Source organism: Mesoplodon bidens, assembly GCF_964165515.1.
Source record: "Mesoplodon bidens genome assembly, chromosome: 7".
In the NCBI taxonomy this organism is placed as follows: Eukaryota; Metazoa; Chordata; class Mammalia; order Artiodactyla; family Ziphiidae; genus Mesoplodon; species Mesoplodon bidens.
Window position 1 is genome coordinate 45862977 of NC_138164.1, and position 23419 is coordinate 45886395.

At 45.2% G+C, this 23419-nt stretch overlaps 1 protein-coding gene and 1 long non-coding RNA gene across 9 annotated transcripts in view; one reads left to right on the top strand and one right to left on the bottom strand.

Annotated features, from left to right (window-relative positions):
- The first annotated feature begins 4614 nt into the window (after positions 1-4614).
- On the top strand, positions 4615-22316 carry E2F8 (E2F transcription factor 8). Of its 7 annotated transcripts, none has more exons than XM_081240240.1 (13): positions 4615-4777; positions 6595-6722; positions 8878-9156; positions 9505-9661; positions 11381-11695; positions 11915-12076; positions 13737-13874; positions 15391-15594; positions 15899-15986; positions 16459-16990; positions 20613-20745; positions 20863-21257; positions 21626-22316. In XM_081240240.1, exons 2-13 carry the CDS (start codon positions 6708-6710, stop codon positions 21806-21808), a joined length of 2601 nt encoding a protein of 866 aa, XP_081096366.1. In that variant the 5' UTR covers positions 4615-4777; positions 6595-6707; the 3' UTR covers positions 21809-22316. The 7 variants fall into 7 exon arrangements, with proteins under 7 accessions (XP_081096366.1, XP_081096365.1, XP_081096362.1 ...); XM_081240239.1 differs by having other exon boundaries at positions 4769-4845; XM_081240236.1 differs by lacking the exon at positions 4615-4777 and adding an exon at positions 5125-5407.
- LOC308620564 overlaps positions 21802-23419 on the bottom strand; it is a 47770-nt gene continuing 46152 nt past the window's right edge. For both annotated transcript variants that reach the window (XR_014016341.1, XR_014016342.1), the window contains one exon: positions 21802-21898. This is a non-coding gene — a long non-coding RNA (uncharacterized lncRNA). The remainder of the gene's footprint in view (positions 21899-23419) is intronic.

A 23419-nucleotide genomic window follows, 5' to 3' on the forward strand; every position in this document is an offset into this window, starting at 1 on the left:
AACAAAATTAACTATGTATGTCCTATCCAATCTCTGTACTATATGATGAGGCAGTGTAGTAAGCCATTAAACTCTACCATAATATATCTGGGTATCATGGGTATATTAGATCAAGTCAGATCCTGAAAACCATGACTTGAAGGAGAATTCACATGAGCCAGTGAGTTAGAAGAAACGTGTAAGGGGAAGAAGTGGATTCTTAGAGCGCTTGGTGACTGCCTGTAACCCAGTGGGGGAGATGCCCCCAGCCCAACTTGGCTGATTAAGAGCCTGTTCTGTCTTCCTGGCTCCTGTCTCCAAGACTTGGCAACTGAGAGCTGGCAGAGGTTTAACTAACCCACTTAATCTGACTTCAATGATCATTCCAGGAGAAACCGGGTTGCCTCCAGGGACTCTGAAGCAGCAGTCTGAAAGCCTCAGAGAAGCAGACAACCTGTCCAAATGAAGTCCATGTCCCTGGAAAAGAAAAAGAGAGAGAGAGAGAGAGAGAGAGGGAGAGAGAGAGAGAAAGAAAGAAGGGTGGTGAGTAAGTGAAAGGTTGGTTTTGTCACTGTGATGCGAGGGCAGCCGCCAGGTCCTATAGCAGGTGCCCAGCACAGTCCCTAGGCTCAGAGCAAGTGACCCATACATATGAGCTGAAAGAAGGAAAGACCAGAACTTGGGTTCCTAAGGAAGAAAAATACCTACAGAAAACTTAAAAAAAAAAAAAGTACTATGGAGGTAGGACATAGAAAAAAAGACATTTGCTAAACTGAGGGGTGGCAGAGAAGTCTCACATTATCAGGAAAAAAATAAGATGACGATAGTAATAATAATAGCAGTTACCACTTTGTGCCAGACACTGTTCTACTCCTTGACTGTAAATTCCAGTAGGGCAAGGTCTTTTCCTCTTTCACTCACCTGTACACACGAAGCACCTAATTTAGGGCTTGGGGCCATAGTAGGCATTCAGGATACTATGTTTTAGTGAATGAATAGATAAAACAGAAGTCATGGATCGGGGAGGGGGGTGGAAATAGTATTTAGCTAAGTTAAAAAAAAATTTAAAGGATGGTAATTATGAGCTCATTTTTTCTAACATTATTGAGCACCAAGTATGTGCAAGGCATTGAACTTGGCCCTGAAGATAGAGATTAAACGACAAGGTATATTCTGGGCTTGGTGAGATGGCAATTATTTAATCAACCAATACTTATCAAGCCCCTGCTCTGGGCCAGGCATCCAGTTGAGCACTGCAGGGAGAGAGATATAAGGGAGTTCCTTTCCCTGCCATCCAGGAGCTCACAGTGGTGTGGGTGGGGTGTGTATAACAAGAGATGCATACACAGGATTATGATCAGGACAGGGTGTGAGGAACCTGCCTGAAGGGGCCAGCACTGTTACCCTTCCCTACCAGACTTCAAGCAAAGGGTAGCCATCGCTGATCAGGGAGGTTATGGGATTCCTGCATTGACTGGGACTTTCTCAGGTACTAAATTCCTGCCCCCACTCCCAGGAATCTGTATATATTTTCAGTACTCTAGAACCTGGAAAATGGGCTCTTCCAATCCAAGATAAGCGCTAAGCCTACATGATCCTCAGCTCTATGACAATTCTAAGATCAGGTGATGCGGTAACGCAATGAGGACAGAACTCAGACTCCAATTCTATAAAAAAGGGTCCTCAGTATTTTGTGTTCTGTTATTCCCAAAGCATTTTAAAAACTTAGATGCAATAATTGCTCAATAAATGGCAGCAACTGTTGCCGCGGCAGCTGAGTTCAGGGCTGCAAATATCCACTCAGGGCTCGGAGTCGAGTGGCGTTCCCCACAGGAAGTCACAGGAGAGTTGGAGCAAACCTCACACACAGCCCAGCAGGCTCTGACCAATTCTGGCTCCACTGTCAGCACAAGCCACCTCCAGGCTCTCCTACCCTCCTGCACCCCTTGCCGTATCTACCCTCTTTAAACCTTGTCCAAAGTGGACTCAGCATGCTTCATTTTCAGGAAGAGTAACCAACTAGTTAAAAAGCCCAGGGAGGGCTGAGATCTGGTTGGGAGCAGCTGCAACCTAACCCAGCACTTGGGGATTTGTGCAACTGAAAGCTGTAGACGACTCTTTTGTAGTGGTCGTGCCAATGTGTGCTGCAGAAGAAGCACAAGCCAGCACTGCCCCCGCTGGGTCAGGAAGTAGAGCGGGTGATAGAAGCACGTGGTGGGTGGAGGCAGTGAGAGAGCAAGAGGGAAAGGTCTAGGAACCCACTGGCTAGAGCAACTTTTTTCTTAGTTCCTTGACCTGCCCTGGTCAGCAGGGAAGAGCCTGCTTTTTTCACACCCCTGTGTGTGAGGCTCCGGTGATAATGAAAAGGGCCGTGATTCCAAAATCCTGAATGTTACCTTTGAATCTAGATACCTCAGGTGACTCTCATCTTTCCCCATTACCTCTGATATCTTTTTACATTGTTTAATGCTGAACTTGTTACCCAACATCTCACCCTCCAAGTTGTGCTAGCATAAGGGTATCAGCAGAGAGTCGAAAGACTGGCCTACTTCAGTGAGACGCAGATTATACAACATGGTGAACAAAGGACCAGCAACAAATGCACGAATATTCCCTTGCATTATATAACTGGAAAACATGTCTGATAGCAATACAAGAAAAAAAGATTTCAAATCTGCTCCTTCATCCTTCCTTCTTGGTTGTGCAGTAAACATAAAAGTTTTCAGTAGTCTTGTGTCATTCCTTTCCACTCATGCTGAATTTCAAATCAGACACACCATACAGTGTTGAGTAGAATTGTTTTAGCTTGCTTTCTTTTTTCATTTCCTTTACATGAAAGGGTTGTTAAGACTTTAAAACTCTATCATTTCCCTCTTAATAGGGCCACTTTTCATCCCAGTCAGTAAGCTGGATTATAATTTGCATGTTTCAATAAGACATGACAATTGTCATTAAAACAAGAACTACAGATCCCACTTTTTCTATATTTTGTTATGTTGCGGGAGGGGTTATGTAGTTCAGAGTGGTCTGATGTGTCACCAACATTGCTTTTACAGGGACTTTCAGAAGCAGTGGAATGGGATATATGAACTGGGAGCAGGTAGACCTGGATTATAATCCTGACTCTATAGCTAACTTGGCTATCACTTAAACCTTTTTGTGACTCAGTTTTCTTCTCTATAAAATGGGGCACAACTATCCCGTGAAGGAAGTACGGACTGGCCCAAGCACAGTGGAGAACATGGCTTTCAGTGGAAAGCCCTCAGGAGTAAAGAGACTTGGCTTCAAATCCCAGACCAGCCACTTACCCCGAGACCTGGGGTTTGTTAATTAAAAATGTTCTACTTCACTTTCTGGATGGTAACTCACAGTTAACACCTGTGCTGAGTACTGAATGAGATGACATCTGTGCAGCCTCACCAGAGGCGGCTGCTCCTTGCATTATTTGCCTTACAGGTACTTGGCACTCAGACCCCTGGGGCATGAATGCCCCCGTAGACCACAGATGTGAATGCATCATCACCGGTTCTGAATACAGTGGCATCAGACCTTCCCTTTAAAGAGGATTCCCGGGTTGTAAAAACTTAACGTAGATTGAGCAGAGCTGGACAGGCACACTCCTATAAATGCTGGTGGGAGAGGGGGAACAATCCGTGAAACCGTGGCTAAAGCAGAAGCACCAACTGCCCACCTTTCGTTGATGTATATATAAACACACCTTTCTCCGGAAAAGGTGTACCGGGGCTCAGTAAGAACGAGCTGCTCAGTGCTGTCGGGGGTGGGGCCCTGCCCAGTGACCTCACTTTATTTTAAATCTGAGAGCTCTAGGTGGCCGTTGCCTTCTGCACAGCACCGCGCCCAAGGTCGGCTTTCAGGTGGAAGCGAGTTCTTGAGCGACACTTATCTGAAGCCGGGTTGGACCCGCTCCCCGGGTAGCGGAGAGGGAAGGACTGAGACGCCACGGCGCTAACCGTTCGGGGCAGCCACCCTGCGCGCCCTGAGGTCGCGTTCAGCGGCAGAAAGAGCCACCGCTCGCCACCGGGACCCCTGGTCCTTCGGCCTGTCCCTACAGCACGGCGACCTTAGCCTCAGTATCACTGTATCCCCGCCCTTATATCGCGTCCGGGAATATAAGAATATCCCGCGCTGCAAGTCTGCACTGGGTGATTCGTTGACAAATATAAATAAGTTACACGCTAGGGGATTGTGGCCCCGAGCTTTGCTGGAGCTTAAGAGATGAGAAATTACAAAAGAGGAGGAAGAGTTCAAACCAGTCGATAGATGGGCGCCCTGATCTAGGCGCTGTTGGGCAATAAATGCGGTCCCGCAACTCCAGCACAGGGGTCCCCAGAAAAGGGAAACGCTTTAAAGCAGAGAACAGCGGAGCAAGACAACGCGGGCGCAAACAATCCAGGCACAGGCAAAGGCAGCGCTGCAGCCCCGGGCCTCGGTTTCCCCGTCTGCAAAACAGGGCGCTCGACTAGAGTGTCTCCCAAACCTCCTATTAATCTAGAACTCTACAATATTACATGCTGAAGCTGCCCGAGGCTCGGAAACCGGAAAAAGAGGGAAAAGCGAGGGAAGACGACAGGGAGGGGAAAGGGAGGAGCCGGGAGGAGACCTGGAGAGGGAAGACAGGGGACGCCTGGAACAGGCTTGGCGGGTTTTCAACCTTATTCCTCCTCCTCCCACACCTGCGTTCTCAAGTCTGGGCCGAGACCCCGCGCCCATCAAATCTGATCACCGGTTGGCAAGCTTCTCCCTCCACACCCCAGTTTCTAGTGGCCATGAGCAGATGGTGGGCAACACAATAATGCATGCCATGGGTGGAAGGGGTAATGGTCCAGGCTGGGATCCCCAGGGCAGGTGAGCGGATCTGGGGCTGGGCAGCGGGTGGGATGGACCCAGGCTGGGGATTGCAGAGCGCCCGCGTCCCAACCCGCGTGCCCCGGGCGGACTAAACTTCATTCCCCAACTTTGAGCTAGGGGAGGGGGTGTTTGCCAAAAAAAAAAAAGTTGCTTAACTTTTCCCCCAACTCTGTCGTGGAGGCAGGACCGGAGGGCGGTGCCTGCACCCTGATTCGCCGCCGGCTCCAGTCTGGAGGCTCGGATTGGCGCGCGAGGTCCGGGGCCGGGAAGAGCGGGCGTGGGGGAGGGGAGCGGCCCTCCCTGCCCGCGGGATCGGCTCGCGCCGGGAGCGGGTTAATTTCAAATCGGGGGCTTGACTGCTCCTGGACGGTCACGTCCCCTCTGCCCGCCCGCCGGCCCGCCAGTCCCGGTCCCGGCGTTTCCCTCCGGCACCCACCTCAGCGCAGCGTAAGGACCGACTGACTGCCCGACACGCGGGCTCCCGGGCCTGAGCGGGGAAGGGGTGCCGAGGAGTCCCCGCTCAGCCCCCGTCGGCTCCAACCGTGAGGTGAACTGACAGGTCAGCGGGGCGCAGAGGGACGCGGCGCTCGGCCAGCCTGGCACCGGGAGAGGGCTCGGGAAGGCAGCGGCGGCCGTTTCCCGCCTCTCGCTCCTCCCGGGGCCGTGGAGGGAGGAGCTGAGCTCCCGCGCAGAGGGGAGGGGGCGAGCGAGGGGGAGGGGCGGGGATGCTGTGGTTCTGGGCGCGGGTTTGCCCGCGCTCAAGCCCCGCGCTGATAAGGGGCGGCGCCGACCACGGTCCGGCTTTCCGCGCCAAATTTTTAAATCGAAGGCGGAAGGTCCGGACCCGCCCCTGGCGCCGCCAACCAATCGCAGGCCCGCGACCAGCACTCTAATTGGTCGGGAATCGTTGCCCTAGAAACCGCGAGGATGCTGTCCAGGAACTGCCTGGCGGGCGCCGCGCGGACTGGGACCGCGTGGGGGAGGGGCAGTTGGCCTGGCGCTAGGGGAAGTGCGCGGGGCGCGGGAGCCGGTGGCGGCAGGGGGACTGTACCTGGTTGCCTTGCTGAGCAAATGCAGCCTTCCATGGTAGGGTCCAACATTGTGGCGTGAACTAGCCGCCTGAATAGCAAGTACGTAGCGCTTTAAGGAAGCCGCATCTGTAAGGAAGTCTCTTTTTAAAAAAGTCTTAATCATAAGGCGCTCTTTAAATGCCCAGAATACGTTTGGAGCTTAAGGACTGAATTTGTAAGTTACCTATCAAGCTATTTCCCAAGACTTTACTGCTGAGCCTATGCACGTGTGTGTCAAGGGAGAAATTCAGACATCTAGATGCAGACTTTTATCCAGATACTTAGGGTTGTGGCTGCTTAGCCGGAACCTGGGCTCATGCTCTGAGTCCCGAGCTCTGATCTGTGAACAGGTGGGTGCTTGTGCTTGCTACAGTCCATTCGGTGGGGTCTGGAGAATGGTTTGCCTTCTCTAAAGGTGGGAGAGGGCTGTCACTGGAAATTCTGTGGGTTGCTTGAAGTCTCATGACAGCAGATCGGTTAGCTGAAGAAATTTACAGGCGTTTAATGGAGTTCTCTGCCCCGTGGGGCTGTCTGTGCTCGGGAATAAAATGTAAATGTAGTTTGTCAGTTTTCTTTAGCCTTTGTTTCAGTAGCCTGTGGCGTCCATGAAGTTATTTTCAACAGATCTACGGCTTTTATTTTTCTTTAACTTTTTCTATTTCCTTTTTTCTTTAAGGATATTAAAATTTTTAATTGGACTACCTGGACTACTTGAACCATCAGGATATTGGGAGGAAATCCAGATTTTTCATTTTTAAAGAAACTCTAAATGTATGAGAAATTTACAGAATGGCGAACGAAAAGGTACCTTTTTAGCTTCAATACTCATCCTTGCAGTTTTAAATGCAACATCATCCTGATTTAGCCCCATGATTTTTCAATATCCAATATCTTACTAATGCCGCATCCTTTTTTGGTTATCCTTTTTTGGTTAGCCCCTATAAAAACCCAGAAGGAAGGGAAATTTAATTTTTGAAGAGGGGAAAATTACCTAGGATTACTCTTTCTAGTTTTTTATGATTTGGTGGAAATTTCAAAGAGATAAGTAGAGAGAAAAGGTATTTTTAAGAATAATAAAATTTGTTAGTTGCTTTATGATATTTCTGAGAATTCTTGAACAATAGGAATTCAGAAAGGGCATTTGACATGATTTGAGATTGGATTTCCTGTTAAGATCATTTTCTAGGGCTTCCCTGGTGCCGCAGTGGTTGAGAGTCTGCCTGCCGATGCAGGCGACACAGGTTCGTGCCCCGGTCCGGGAAGATCCCACATGCCGTGGAGCGGCTGGGCCCGTGAGCCATGGCCGCTGAGCCTGTGCTCCGCAATGGGAGAGGCCACAACAGTGAGAAGCCCGCGTATCGAAAAAAAAAAAAAAAAAATCATTTTCTACCAAACCACCTGTTTCTTTTAACTATAGGGGACACTGTCAGTGGGGGGTATCTTGATTGATGTCCAAATACTGATAGGTTAAAAAAAACGAAATATGCAAATTTCCTAAAAGTTTTAGATAGTAGTCAAATAAGAGAATTGCTATTGCTTCTGATGGTCAGAGGCAAAGGACAGCAGCCCTGAGAAAAATCCCCTTCTTGGATCAGCACCTCTCAAGTGCACCATCAGGGGAGGGTCCCCCCCTTGGGTCCATCACACTGACTTCCATGTAAGGGCACCATAGTTGGATGGAGGAGATTCAGATTCAAGTCCTGTGTGACCTCGCTCAGCCTGGGTGTCCTCTTCTGTAGAAGAGGACTACAGGATTGGATGAAAACACAAATGGAAAAGCACTTGATAAATCCTAGAGAGTTACAGACATATAAAATAGTCCCATTAATCTCTGTTCCTAAAGTCACTGAAGAATTAGTGAGTCTCTATTTTTTCGCTTATTGCCATCCTAAGCATTTCCTTATAGATATAGATGTATTCTCAGTGTTTCCATTAAAACAGAACAGTTCATGCATAGCAATGCAAGAGCGGGATTGACTGCTCATTGTACATTGTAAATTGTAGACAAACATCTTTTGTTGTTATTAATAAAAACATGATAATAAACATCCTAATCAAATTTTTTAAAAATAAAAATAAAATAGATACAGGTGGTAGGAATATGTGAAGTCACCAGTGGCCAAAAGTAGAAGAAACATAGTCTCCATTAGTCTTAAGTATGAACTGCTATTAATGTACCCCCTTGTTTCTCAGTGGCAGTCCAGCCTCTGCCAGGAACCAGCTTTGTGGTCTTGGGTAACTAATTTTACTTCTCTGGGTTCCATTTTCTCCATCTGTAAAGTGAAAAGGTTAAATATTCAAAGAGCAGACTTTTCTGGTCGGAAATGCTGCTCGTAGGCACTCTGGATTTTGCTCCCCAGTGGATTTTGCCAACAAGTCTGACCATATGCCAGCCCTCACCCTTGTTTCCTTGGCTCTCTGACTTTTCTGCATCAGTGGTATTTTATTGAGTAGCCACTGCATGCAGTCATTGTGCTAGATACACAGATGAATGGGACATAGTTTCTGCCGTGGAGATGTTTACTTATTACAGTGTCATAAGTCAAAGTCACTCCGAGGAGTTTGGGATCACTTAAAATAATCAGTCCTATTAAGGGAAGCTAAGTGAAAGGCATATGGGAATGCTCAATCTTTGCAACTCTTCTCTAAATCTAAAGTTATTTCAAAATCAAATTTTTTTAAATTGTAAGTCTTAAAGTTTTCTTTTTAAATTCTTGGAACATAAGATGAAAAGTTTAAGTCCATGCTTTGTTGAAAAGTTAAAAATGGGAAATTTAGCTATTAGAATGGACAAGTGTCAAAGGGATCATTGGAATATAGTCACTAATTTAATCAACTCGACAACCTCACTAGGCATTCTTTCCTTAGCCCTATTCTATTTATACAGATTCTAGAGTCAAAAGCTATCTGATAAATCCTTTTTTACAATGGATTTAATAATTTACTTGTTTTGAACCAGGAAAATCTCTTTTTCGAGCCACATAAAAGGGGACTGGTGAAAACACCTCTGAAAGAATCCACCGCAGCAAATATAGTGTTGGCGGAGATCCAACCTGACTTTGGCCCTTTAACCACACCCACCAAGCCCAAGGAGATCTCCCAGGGAGAACCGTGGACACCAACAGCCAACCTAAAAATGCTAATCAGTGCCGTGAGCCCAGAGATCCGCTACAGAGATCAGAAAAGGGGTTTGTTTGACAACGGAAGTGGATTACCTGAGGCCAGAGATTGTTTACATGTAGGTTTTCAGAGGCCTGGGTGGAGACTGGGGGATTTGGGGAGCGGGGGTCGGGGGAGCAGTGTGAAGCTGTTGCAGAAGCACTAGCAGTGTAAAGCATCACCCCCCTCAGAGCCCTGGAGGGGTTTGGACCCCATCAAAAATACAGCCCTGGGAATTCTGAACCTGCGACTTACTTATGAACTTCTTCCCTTTCAGATCTGTCAAGCAATTTATCCTGGCTCCACACCTTTTCTTTCCAATTTTGTAGCTATTGAAGCAAACCATGTGTATAAGTGTTAGTCACTGAGCGCAGATGCCCCCAATAAATCTTTACGAATAAGACATTATTTACATCTTTCTTTGTAGGAACACTTATCTGGAGACGAATATGAGAAATCCCAACCCAGTCGAAAAGAGAAAAGTTTAGGACTGTTGTGTCATAAATTCTTAGCTCGATATCCCAACTATCCCAACCCTGCTGTGAATAACGACATCTGTCTTGATGAAGTAGCCGAGGAACTTAGTAAGTATGCAAAGAGCTCACCGAAATGGTTAATCATTAAAGGGACTTCATAGACTTACTCCTTCAGACCCACGCTCATCTAGCCAGTGTTTGTAATGACACAAGGCCACACAGAAGTTATCGATCTGTAAAGCCCTATTAATTTAAGAATAACCGCATACAGTTTCCAGTCTCAGTTAAGTCTTAAAACAGAAGCAGAAAATCACAATGGAGATTGCTCTGACTGCATTTCGAAAGCTCTGAAGCTTTAAAGGGAGGCACCATTGTTCTATGACTTGTTTCATAAACAGCTACAACTCTGAACTTGGGTCTTGTTTCTCCCTGTGGAGCCAGGCTGTGGAATGGTTTCTTCACAGTTTACAATGAGGATCGGCCTCTGGGCATGGGAGCAGGGCTTTAGCCCTCCCTGCCATTCAGCACTACTCTGAGAACCAGTGCATTTTCTGAATGTTTTGTGTTTGCCAAAAGTTACTGTGTTCCCCTGCCCCCTTTCGCTCCTCTCTTCATGGACTCAGATCTAGTTACAGCTAAAAAGGAGTCTGTGGCAAACTTGGTATACCTTTGGAGTCATGAAAATACTATAATCTGGATCTGTGAAGAGATATACAGGATATTTTAATATATAGCTATCACCCCGGGAAGAAAGTTTTGTCCTTCTCATACATGTTTATACATATCAACTTTATTTCATATTTTAAGAATATGCCATTTAGATTCATCTCTTCACATACACTTCATTGTAGCTATGGAGGATGTACCCTTTAATTCAGCAGGTATCTACTGATCACCTATTATGTGCCAGGCAATGTTGTAGCAGCTGGGATGACATTGGTGAACAGAAAGACAAAATCCCTGCTCCTGTGGAACCTGCTTTCTAGTGGGGGCAATAGATAATATGCAAAGGACATAATAAGTAAGTAATTATGATATATGTTAGAAGGTAATATGTGCTGTGGAAAAAAAGAAAATGTAGACCAAGGTAGAGGGGGATCGGAGCGCTAGGGGTGTGCTTTGCAATTTGAAATTTAATTTTAAATGAAGTGGTCGGGTCAGTCCTTGTTAAGAGGGTGACATCTGAGCAAGGACTCAAAAGAATCAAGGTGGGGAGCGATGAGGACATCTGGGAGAGGGATTCCAGCCAGAAGGAGCAGCCCAGCACAAAGGCCTCAGGCAAGGGCATATCTGCCAAGTTCTAGGAACAGCAAGGAATCTCAGCACCTTGTACCTATCATATGACAGCTGTGTGTGTGTGTGTGTGCGTGTGCATGTGTGTGTGTGTGTGTGTGTGTGTGTGTGTGTTGGGGACTAATATAAGAAATAGAGTGTAGAGTGTGGGATTTAGAGCACTGAAGACTTGATTTTGCCACTTACTGGCTCTGAGCCTTGAGGTGAACAGCTTAGCCAGCCTGAGCCTCTATCTTCTCATCATTAAAGTGTGGATAATAATGCCTACCTCACAAGTTTAGGGTAAAAATGTCCTAAACCTGTATGGCGCAGCGGAAGCCCTCAATAAATGTCACCTTTCTCATTCATATTAACTATTTGTGCCCTTGGAGAGCAGGGACGTGCCTTTCTCATCTTCACACTCTTTGTTGAGCATAAATAAAGTTATATAATCCAGAACCTACTGACTAGTAATCCCTGGAAGGAAAAGGTATTCAATTCTATCCACATTACAAAATCTGATCCTAGTAAGGTACAACGGCTCGTTCTTTGCAGATGTCGAGCGCCGACGCATTTACGATATCGTCAACGTCCTAGAGAGTCTGCACATGGTGAGCCGGCTTGCCAAAAACAGGTACACTTGGCACGGCCGACACAACCTCAACCAAACCCTTGGGACTTTGAAGAGCGTCGGGGAAGAGAACAAGTACGCCGAGCAGATTATGATGATCAAAAAGAAAGAATATGAACAAGAGTTTGACTTTAGTAAGAGTTACCGTATAGAGGATCCGATCATCAAATCAAACACTGGCCAGAACGGACACCCAGACATGTGTTTTGTCGAACTTCCTGGAGTGGAATTTCGGGCAGGTGAGAGCTGCTGTTGAGAAGCTCAGGCGGCAGAACACCTCTGGGAGGTCTAAGGAAGCGGTTCCTTAGGGAACCATGCTCAAAGCCACTGCTGCTTTTAATGTGAAAATGCTGCACATCAACCGTGGGGTCAGGTTGTGGTATTTTTAGCCTGGTTACTTTAGAAAGCACTTGTCCCTTCATAAATTTTAATTCTCTAATCCTCTTCCTTCTCCAAAGCCTCTGTAAACAGCCGCAAAGACAAGTCTTTAAGAGTGATGAGCCAGAAATTTGTGATGCTATTTTTGGTGTCAACGCCTCAAATAGTAAGCCTGGAAATTGCTGCCAAGATTTTAATTGGGGAGGACCATGTGGAAGATTTGGATAAAAGCAAGTTTAAAAGTAAGTGGCACGACTGCCATGGACTTTTGGACCTACTCTTAAATAATGAAATCTCGGTTATTAACTGATTTCCAAATACATTTGTTATATAAACAGATCATATCTAGTTAGGCTTTTGTATCTTCACTTCTCCCCAGAAGCCATGATGATACTGCTTTAGCTGACTTGTAGGATTCAAAGATACGTATATAATTACTCTCATCTGACACTTTGGCTTATACAGTTCCTTAAATGTTACCTCCTTTGTTACTGTAACGTTGTCTCCATTTTACACATGTAGAATCTGTACTGTCTGAAATCTAAATGAGCAGTAAATTGTAAAGTGGGACTGGAACCCGGGTCTCTGCTCTTTCCACTGACTCGTATTTGAGGGTGAAAGTAACTTCTAACACTGTCCCCAGAAGTGACCTGCGGCACAGTTGGTTCGCCATTTTGAAACTGGTTTGAGCCAGAATATCTGCTCTAAGTTGTAAAGAGACCGTAGATTGGGTCCCTAACACAGCTCTACCCTTGCCTCTAGAACAGACTTTGCAGGAACCCCCTCAAAAAGGAGTAGAGAGAGAGTGTGGAAAGGAGTGCTCAGCAGACACCTGAGGGCATTAGCAACCTCCAAGTAGGGCATGAGGCTGGCCTGGACATGGGTCATTCGGGGGACCCAGCTGACTGGTGAGGAAGAGCTGCCCCGAGCCACAGCAGAGGCTGGGGGAATGCCTGCGAGCTACCACGCAGATCCTTTCCCATCCCTGTGAAGCTGTACTGGTGAAGTATATTAAAAGTATATGAAAGTATATTCAGACATCTCCAGTGTCTCTATAAAGACAAAATGAATAGAGATTAAGGCAGTAATGCTGGCAATGGGCTTGGGAGATCTGTCATCTCAAAAAACACATCCTGATACTACCTATGGGCGGCCCGCTTTCTCTGAGCCACCAGATAGTTTTCAGCTCTCCATTTCACTGGTTAGTCACAGCCCTGGAAACTATTCCAGGAACTACAGATGTGTAATTTCCTGAATCCCCAGGGAATTCAGAACCTTCTGGCATGGCTCTGAAGAAGGGGCTCAATTCGTAACTTTGTACTGTCAAGCTGAAGCAAAGGCAGACTTTTTGCAGCAAAACTTTTCAAGATATGTAAGATTTATAGAATTAACAAATCTCTGCTTTTCATATTACATATGGACAGTATGCAAACTTATAAATTTTGATGGGCTATAGAATATTCCATGCTTATGTTATTAAATAAATCTTTTTACAAACTATCACAAGCAGGAAAGCAATACACTTATCATTGATACTGCATTTCTATTTGTTCGTAATCCTGAATCCTCACTAGGAGATGCCCAGCAATGGTACATTTTTATTAGAAAATATGTAACATGATTCCCAATAAGATGATCTCATTGAGTCACTTTTCCTTTTCCAACATGTACTTTTGTCATTTCAAAATTCAGTATCATCAGTAACTGCGTCTTTCCAATATTTAAAACTATTTTTTGTTGTTTTAATTAAAGCAGTGTCACTAGCATAACTTAAGAGTCACATTTTTCTCTGACACTGATGGTTAGGATAGCTCTTTGAATGTACATGACGTCCTTGTGAAGCAAAGTCCTTTGATCTTTCATTATTCCATTAAGGGATGTATACACTTTCTTTCCCCCCAGCAAAAATTAGGAGGTTGTATGATATAGCTAATGTTCTGAGTAGCCTGGATCTCATCAAGAAAGTTCACGTTACAGAGGAAAGAGGCCGAAAACCAGCTTTTAAATGGACAGGCCCGGAAATCAGTCCAAATCCCACTGGTATGTATTTGTTTTCTTTCATTCATTGCTTCATTATTTTGAATTAATGCACATTTGGAGATATTCTCCCTTTCCCTTCCTACCCACACTCCCACATGTAAAGAACATACATAAGTGACTGAAATGACAATTAAAGATGAGTACCGATATGGAAAATTTAGCTCTTGGCTCCATCAGCAGTCCAAGGTCCCTAACAACTGCACACCCTATGCAGGAGGTAGAATCTGTATGTGAAAGGATTTGAGAAAGTTGAAAGCATCACGAAGCATAAGATACTACTGCTGTCATTATTATGCTGCTCAGTGACCATAACAGTCTGTGCACATGGAGAATATGAAGCGAGTTCATTCCAGTACCAATATTCGAGTCTCCTTCTCAGCTCTGGGATTCTGACATTTTGTGTTCCACCAAGATCCCCACACAGAAGTGCTGGAAAGTGGGAAGAACATGGGCTGTGGAAGCAGAGGGAGGCTTAGGTTCCAGTCCCAGCTCTGATACTTATCAGCCTTGTGGCCTTGGGCAGGTTACTTCTCCAAGACTGTTTCCTCACCCACAAGTGGGAAGAACAGTGGCACCTTCGCGAGGTTATTGTGATTTTGGATATAACTACAGAGAGAGGTCCTTTGGTACAGGGATTCAGAGTGTAGGCTCTGGGCTAGACTGATCAGGTTCATATCCCAGGCCCACATTCTACAAGCTAAGAGACTGTGAGTCAGTTAGTTAATGTATGAAATGTCTCTGAAATGGGGATGCATTTCCTGAGAACTACCTACCCAAGTTGTAGAGAGTGTCTTAGCCTGTTCAGGCTGCCATAGCAGAGTACCATCAACTGGGTGGCTTATAACCAACAGATATTTACTTCTCACAGTTCTAGAGGCTAGGAAGTCCAAAGTCAAGGCACCAGCAGATCCAGTGTTTGGTGAGGACCTGCTTTCTAGACAGCCATCTTTTCATTGTAACCTCACATGGTGGAAGGGACTAGGGAGCTCTGTGAGGTCTCTTTTATAAGAGCACTAATCCTATGCAAGAAGGCTCCGCCCTCATGAGCATCTCGCAAAGGCCCCACCTCCCAATACCATCATATTGGGCATTAGGTTTCAGCATGTGAATTTGGTGGGTCGGGGAGTGGGGAGGGACACAAACATTCACTCCATAGCAGTGAGGGTCACCATATTTCATCAGATTAAGTCTCCACTGATTCTGAGATGCACAATGTTTTATATATCAATAAGAAAGAAAAATCAGTAACAGTCACACTATAGCACACCACTGGTTATAAGATACAACGGCTTTCAGAGATGTTAAAGTGTGAAATATTATCTCAGAATTTATTTAATAAGATAAACAAGGTTTTGTAGGTGAAGCCCTTAAAACGGTATCTGGCACATAGTAGGTGCTCTATTTAAACTGTGGCCAGTTTAATTCCTAAAATCATTTTAGAATCACACTCTGACCACATACCCCAGAAGGAGGCCGAACCAACCGTGTATTAACACACTGCCCTTTCCTGTTTCAGGTCTTGGCCCAGTGCTTCCTTTCGCTCCCTCTGATTTGGAAGGGAGGCGGTCTTCTAAAGAGAACTGTGCCAAAAACCTCTTTTCCACACATGGGAAACCAAACTTCACTCGACACCCATCTCTCATCAAACTGGTAAAGAGCATAGAAAGTGATCGGAGAAAGATAAATTCTGCTCCCACTAGCCCTATCAAAACCAACAAAGGTATGTTTACAATCATGTCAGGGCTCTGCTCGGAAGAATTCCTTTTTATCTGACTTTTTAGCTTACTTGATCCCGCCGGACTTGCTAGAGAATTGTTTCAACTTCCATAGTCCCAAACCCACTTGAAGCCTAACTGTATATGAATTAAAGGATAAAAAGTGATTTGTGGGGTTTATTGTTTAATTGCTGGGTGATTTTGGGGGGCGGTGCATGTTCCTTTGACCTCAGTGATGTTTCATCTGTGTGAACATGTATTCTTTTGCTTTGACCAATCCTCTCCCCCACCTTCTTTTTATTTTACCAGCTGAGAGTTCTCAGAATTCTGTGCCTTTCCCAAGTAAAATGGCTCAGCTCGCAGCTATTTGCAAAATGCAGTTAGAAGAGCAATCAAGGTAGGCAACGCTCTTTAGTAACAGGATGCATTACTTTACTTGCATCGTTAGGATTACTTATTTTACGTAAGAATAGGCAGTAGGGCTTCCCTGGTGGCGCAGTGGTTAAGAGTCCGCCTGCCGATGCAGGGGACATGGGTTCGTTCCCTGGTCTGGGAAGATCCCACATGCCGCGGAGCGGCTGGGCCCGTGAGCCATGGCCGCTGAGCCTGCGCGTCCGGAGCCTGTGCTCCGCAACGGGAGAGGCCACAACAGTGAGAGGCCCGCGTACCGCAAAATAAATAAGTAAATAAATAAAAAGAATAGGCAGTAGCCTTGGCAACTGGTGAGAGAATCTTTTCTATACGGAATCATTACAGAAACTATCTGCTAGTTTCATAAAAGCACAGCTTCAATCTGGGGCAATCTGAAGTGGTAGAACATTTTAGAGAACATGTTTCCATTGTATCATGTTTTAAATCTTGTCTTTTAGTGAACCCAGAAAGAAAGTGAAAGTACAACTGGCAAGATCTGGGCACTGCAAACCAGTGGCCCCTCTGGACACTCCAGCAGATGCTGAGCTAGAGATGACAGCACCGTCCCTCATCCAGCCCCTGGGGGTGGTCCCCCTCATCCCTAGCCCACTGCCATCAGCAGTGCCCGTGATCCTACCTCCGGCCCCTTCGGGCCCATCATATGCCATCTACCTGCAGCCTGCCCAGGCCCAAACAATGACGCCGCCCCAAGGCCTGAGCCCCACGGTCTGCCCCACCCCCTCTTCTAATGCTACGAGATCCAAAGGTTCCACCGATACCACCACAGAGAATGCAGCCAATGATGCACCAAAGTCCAGTGCCTCTGCCAGGCCTGGAAGCTTGCTGCCAGGGCTAGAGCGACAAGGTACAAAGAACCGAGACAGGGAGCCTGCTGGAGAAAGGGGCTCGAAGAGGGCAAGCATGCTCGAGGACAGTGGTTCCAAAAAGAAATTTAAAGAAGACCTACAAGGGCTTGAAAATGTCTCCACAGTAAGTACAGCCTTGAACTGTGCAAAGCTTTAGGAGCTCCCCAGTTGATTAGGAGAGAATCTGGTGGCTTGTGAAATTTACCAGAGCAAAGAGCAGTCTCTCAGAAAACGGGGAACTGTTCCTTAGCATCCCATAATCCAAACAGGCCTCAGACAGCTAATCCCCTTACTGGGATGATGGCAGGGACATTTTTAACCTTTGGAGGAAGGGATTATTTGCTCTCTTTTTAAAGCACTGCGGGTGGTTGTCCTTAAGTCCATTTCTCCGGCACACACTGGAATGCAAACACCTGCCATGAAAGTCTTAAATAATTTACAAGCAGCCGTGACCCCAAATGAATGGATGGACACATAGGGTCCCTTTAACTCCTGCTTTCTGAGTCATTACTTGATGTTTGTTTGATGTCATGTAACTGGCATCTGTTGCCTAGAAGAGAAATTGTTCCCCGTTTTTACTTTCTACCTAAAATTTAAACCAAAATTTCTATTTTGTGCAAATAGAAAAATCCAACTTAGCTTGGCTAATTTTAGGTATATTTGATGTATTGGTTTCTAGGGGTTTTGATGTTCTAGACAATTTTTTTCCTAGATGGAGTTTTATTCAGGAAGGAAGGAACATTTATTGGATGCCTACCCACATACCCTACAGCAGAAGTATTAGGCACTTTTACATACATTATCCTGTTTTCCTCCCTTAGGACAATTATATATGAAAGACAGCATCACCAAATAAACAAACACCGCTAAACGTGGAAGCAGAAGTTAATCTCTCATTTTGTCCCTGCTGTTAATTCAAGTTATTTTACTTCCCTTCACCTTGTTTTTTACATCTATAAAGAATTTGTTCTGCCAGTTTTTCCTGATCGTCTATTGGGTGTAAAGAGAATGTGCCGTGGATCAAACCAAACCCAGCACCTGCCTTTGGGGGTGGTTGCTTTTGCGCACTTGCCCCAGGGCCATATTACAGTTTTTGTGAGGTTAAGTGCATTTATTACATGATGTTTTACATAAAGGGGTTTGTGGTCCTTTTAAGGCACCGTAGAAGCTGAAGGGTATTATCTGTAACTGTTGTTATTAAGGAGGCTTTAGAGTTTGTCAAATCTTCCCTGAGGATGGCCTCATGGTAACCATTCAAAACATCCATTATCTTAGCATAGTATCATTTTGCATCTAATGTCCATGCTGGGGGGAAAATCACAAGGCTTCGGCTTGATTCGATTTTCTGGGAGGTCCATAATCTCTTTGAGCCAATGGGTATGATTTAATAATGGTCTCCTGTTGCTCACTTAGTTATTCAGGATTAGGGTTTTCACTGGATAGATTTTTCATGTCCCCTGCTTCTTCTTTCATCTCTGACTTCATTTTGACCATTTCTTTTTAGCACGGACTGAGCAGAACAAAGAAAGTGAGAGATTCGTGTGTTAATTCATTCAACAAACATTTACTGAGAATCTACACTTCTAGGGGTGGAGAGAAGACAGTATACAAATAAACACGAACATACCAGGTAGTGAACGATAAGAAATATGGTGAAAATAAAACAGGATAGTGTCATAGGAGGAGGGGTAAGAGTGGTAATGTAGGCTCAATGAGAAGATGTGCACGTTGAAATATGTCAAATTCTTTCATCCTGCTATTTTAATAGTTCTAATTTTTTTTAAAAAAAGGAATTGGCATTATAGGTGAAAAAATTTTGCGATGAATATAGTTTGTAGGAAATGGAAAGATAATTATTATTAGAGTATTATAGGTCTTGCTGGAAATTTGAAAAGAGTTAAACCGGCAACCAGAAAACCTTGTACCATGAGAGAGTACGATTAGAGATAGCAAAGAGCAGCTATTTGTAAAACACCTAAATCTACCCCTTAAAAATTCTTTTTTGCTGCAGTCTTTAAGGAACCTACTAGTAAAGATATTGAACAGAACTAAGCATCCAAGAAACAAAATTGAAAGTCTGTGGTACCCTTTAGCACTGTGGATTCTGACCAGACCTATTAACAGCTAGATCAAAGTATAGACTGTTGTTTTGACAATGGCGAGAAGAAAGATCCGGAGGAAGATAAAAGGAGGGCCCCTAGTTTACAAGACCTGCTTTTTTGCTTTTTACCAGTCCTGCTCCTGGTTAAGACTGAGCAGACTTTTCAGGCGGCTCAGCCACCCATGTAGGCTCTCTCTGTTTGGAAAAGTACAATGATCAGCAGGCGTGGTGCAGACACACACAACCCAACGCTCTGGCCATTTTGGTTTGGAATGTAACTATTTCCTAAAGCTTTTGCTGCATGACAATTGGGCATCTAATATGAATTAATTAGTTCTCTTTTTTATCTGTAATTTTTGAACCCTGATGCCCTGCCCTTTCATTTGTATATTATAAGGTGTTTGGTATCATTTGAACCTAAAGTACTAGGGAAAAAAGTCTATAGTTGTATAATTCCTTTGTTCTAAATCAGGAGTCAGCAAACTTTTTCTGTAAAGGACCAGATAGTAAATGTTTTTGGCTTTGTGCGCCACATGGCCTCTGTTGCACCTATTCACTCTGCCATTGTTAAAAAAAAAAAAAAAAAAAAAAGAATGCATCTGTAGACAATACATAAATGAATGGGCATGGCTATGTTCCAATACAATTTTATTTACAAAAACAGCCAGGAGGCTGTATTTTTGGCCTATGGTTTGGCGTTCCCTTTCTGTAAATCAACATTTCTTAAAATGTTTTCCTTAAATACCAATAATACCGAAAATTTAGTTGCTGAATAACCTAGGAAATGTTACATGATGCCCCCTTGGAGAACAGTGCATGCCATCATAAACGTCCCTTAGAAATTCTGTCATAAAGACCGTTTTCCTTTGTTTAATTCAGAATTTCCCAAACATATCTGACTATGATTCGCAAAGTGCCTGCTTGCATCCCATAGGACTAGAGCCCCTCAGAATATTCTTGGGAAATACCATCCCACACAATTCAAGGACAATCAGATAAAAACACAGCAGTGCCTTTACGGTGTCCAGCTGCATTAAACTTGTTCTGACAGTACCACATCATACCAAGAAGTCTGGTAGCAGGACTTAGGGCGTCAGTGGTGGGGGTCAGGGGGGATGTGCTGGGTAAATCCTGCCCTTAAGCAGGTTCAGTGCTAGCTTTAGGACACTTCCTAAGACCACAGATGGCATTTAAGAAACACATGGTTTGGGGCTTCCCTGGTGGCGCAGTGGTGGAGAGTCTGCCTGCCGACGCAGGGAACACGGGTTCGTGCCCTGGTCCGGGAGGATCCCACATGCCGCAGAGCGGCTGGGCCCGTGAGCCATGGCCACTGAGCCTGTGCGTCCGGAGCCTGTGCTCCACAATGGGAGAGGCCACAACAGTAAGAGGCCCGCGTACCGCAAAAAAAAAAAAAAAAAAAGAAAAAAAGAAACACATGGTTTGTATTATTCAGGACAAGCGTTGGAATGGGAAGGAGGGCTATTGTCTTCAAGGAGCCATTATAGCTGGCCTGCCCGTGGCCCATACCATTGGAGGCTTTAGTCTGATGAGAGGACCACCAAGGGATACTAGTCCCAGAAGAGGCGCTTGGCCATTTTTCTTCCGTATTTGTGTGTAAAATAAACGCTTCCTCCTTGTTTTCTAGACCTTGTTCCCATCAGGATACCTAATCCCTCTCACCCAGTGCTCAACCCTGGGGGCAGAGTCCATTTTGTCTAGTAAAGAAAGCTCAGGTACACTTTCCCCAAACCACAGGATCTACAGCTCCCCGATTGCAGGTGAGTGTATGTAAAACACCGTTCAAATGTGGGTCATTCTCAAGTTCACTCAAGCCTTGTATGCTCCTCGGACAAATGCCTGTGCTTTTAAGATATTCTCCCCCCTTTTCTTTCCAGGTGTTATTCCAGTGACATCATCTGAACTCACTGCTGTTAATTTTCCCTCTTTTCATGTAACACCTTTGAAGCTAATGGTCTCACCAACTTCCGTGGCAGCCGTCCCTGTCGGGAACAGCTCGGCTCTCACTTCGAGCCACCCCGTTCCCATCCAGAACCCGAGCTCAGCCGTTGTAAACTTCACTCTGCAGCACTTGGGCCTCATCTCCCCTGGTATGCAGGTGTCCGCCAGCCCCGGGCCCGGAACCGTTCCTGTGTCTCCAAGAATAGAGGCTGTTAGTGTCACACCAGAAAATGCAGGCACTCATCAAGGAAGGGCCACCAAGTACGACGTATCAGTCCTGGGCCAGAACCAAACAAATGGACAATCAGTTGCAGTGACCGGGGCACAACAGGTATTTCCATTTATTTTTTTTCCTTAGGTTATTAAGTCCCCAAAATCAACATCATGGGAGACTCACATTTGCTTTTCTCCTTTGGGAAAAGGAAAGGATGGGAGAGCGAGGAGATTAAAGGCCTGCCTTCCTTCCAAACCCAGGAAGAGTGCCCAAGGAGTCCATTTTATGGGGTTATCATGAGCTTTTTGTCTCACCTTAGCAAAAATAATTGAGAACACGAAACTCATTCAGGCTCAGCTGGCAGATCTTCAGGGCATGCGAGGTTCCCATCATGTGACGTGTCCCTCCAGTCCAGTTTTCTAAGGTTGCCAGGTGTACCTGTCTGCGTGGGTTTGACTTTCCTCCATTCTTCTCTTTCCAATCAGCCTGTTCCTGTGACACCCAAAGGGTCCCAATTAGTGGCTGAAAGCTTCTTCCGTACCCCAGGTGGACCAACGAAGCCCACAGGCTCCTCCTGCGTGGATTTCGACGGTGCTAATAACACCTCCATAGGAACTCTCTTTGTCCCACAGCGAAAACTGGAAGTCTCAACGGAGGATGTCCATTAATTGACAGATTTGGCCTCGTTTAATCTTCTAGAGTTGTTTAACAGAGATGATGTCCTCAGACTGATATGGAGAACACGTTCTCTGAAAATGCTGTAAATACGCTGGGAGTTTAGTTAATTTCAAATCAGACACTTGTTTTCATACTTATATATATCCATACACACATATAAATATATATTTGTATTAAGCTAAGTTCAGCCATCAGTCCTACAAAATAAAAGAACTGAGGTATATTAACTTCCAGGGGGAAAGAGTTCGTTGTTCCAGCTGTGCCTATTACTATTATGCCTAGTAACTGTGTTAAAGTTTACTTCCCTTTGAGTGAATCTGTGACAGGCCTAATGCAGTGCTCTCTTCAACTTTGCACAAAGAAAACGCTGTGATGTACAATGTTGTATTTTTAAACAGGAGGGCTGTAGCTATATTTTTTGTAATTTCTTTCAGCTGTTGTTGCAGTATGTCTTTTTGTAAAGTTCGCAACAATCCTTAATCAAATCTATGGAAAAATTATTTATAAAATGTATTTTTAATCATAAGTTGTTCGAATTAAAACTTTTCTAAAACGTACTTAACTTTTCATTTGGCCTGTTGGAAGAAAAGGAAAATTTCTCGAACCTCTGAGGCAAATTCTTAGTACGGAGAATACATCCTGGGTTTCCTTAGATATGCCAAGTTTATTGCCTACATTCTTCCCCTCTTTTGATCTTCCATATGGCTCCACTTTTACAGAGTGAAAATGGCTTCAGAGAAGCTGTTGCTTGGCCAAGGACGGCCAGCTTAGTCCCCTGGGCTCTCCACCGCGCCCTGGGAGGTTGGAAATGAGAGGTGTGAGTTGGGGTGCACCTGCCCTGGCATGGCATGGCATGGCCAGCATCCACCCTCTTCTGTCCCGCTGTCGACAGAAGAGGGGCTGCAGCTACAGTCCTCTTTCCACACTTTCCAAATGGCCCAGCTCCAGGGGTAGGCAAGTAGCAGTAAGGATTCTAATTTCGTCCACACTCAAGGAACTACCACATCAAACCCTCCATGAGCTCCAAGAGAAGGAACGAGCTATAATGTGTTAAGTGTGCATCTCCCTGATCCCCTGGTTATGCAACAAATTGTACCTTAAGAATTAACACATGCCTTCCCTTGTCAGAGTCTTAAAGGATCATTGTAATATCTATTTCCTGCTTGTTTCCTATGTGCCAGGCACTGTGTTACACATTTTAAAGGCATTATCTCTACAAGCTAGGGCGATGAGGTCACAGGCTCCCAGAAATTCAAGCAGCAAGTCCAGGGTCACACTGCCAGTGTATGCAAGGACTTAACACGTGTCTTTATCTCTTTATCTGTTCATTACCCATCTGCCTCCAGATGCATGCCCAGCAGCTCTAGCAGGAACCAAGCATATTGTTTCAGGGTAATCTGAGCATTTACAAGCTCAAAGCTTTCAAATATACATGTTTTGTTTGCACAACCAAGTATAGCTAAGAGGCAGATTTTCACGCTGACCTAGAGACCCCTCTTCCTCCACACCACTAGAGAGCCAATATGAACTATTTCCCCCAAAGTTCCTCTGCCTTGTCTTTTATAAACCTACTTGGAGGGCATGTGGATGGTTCCTGATTT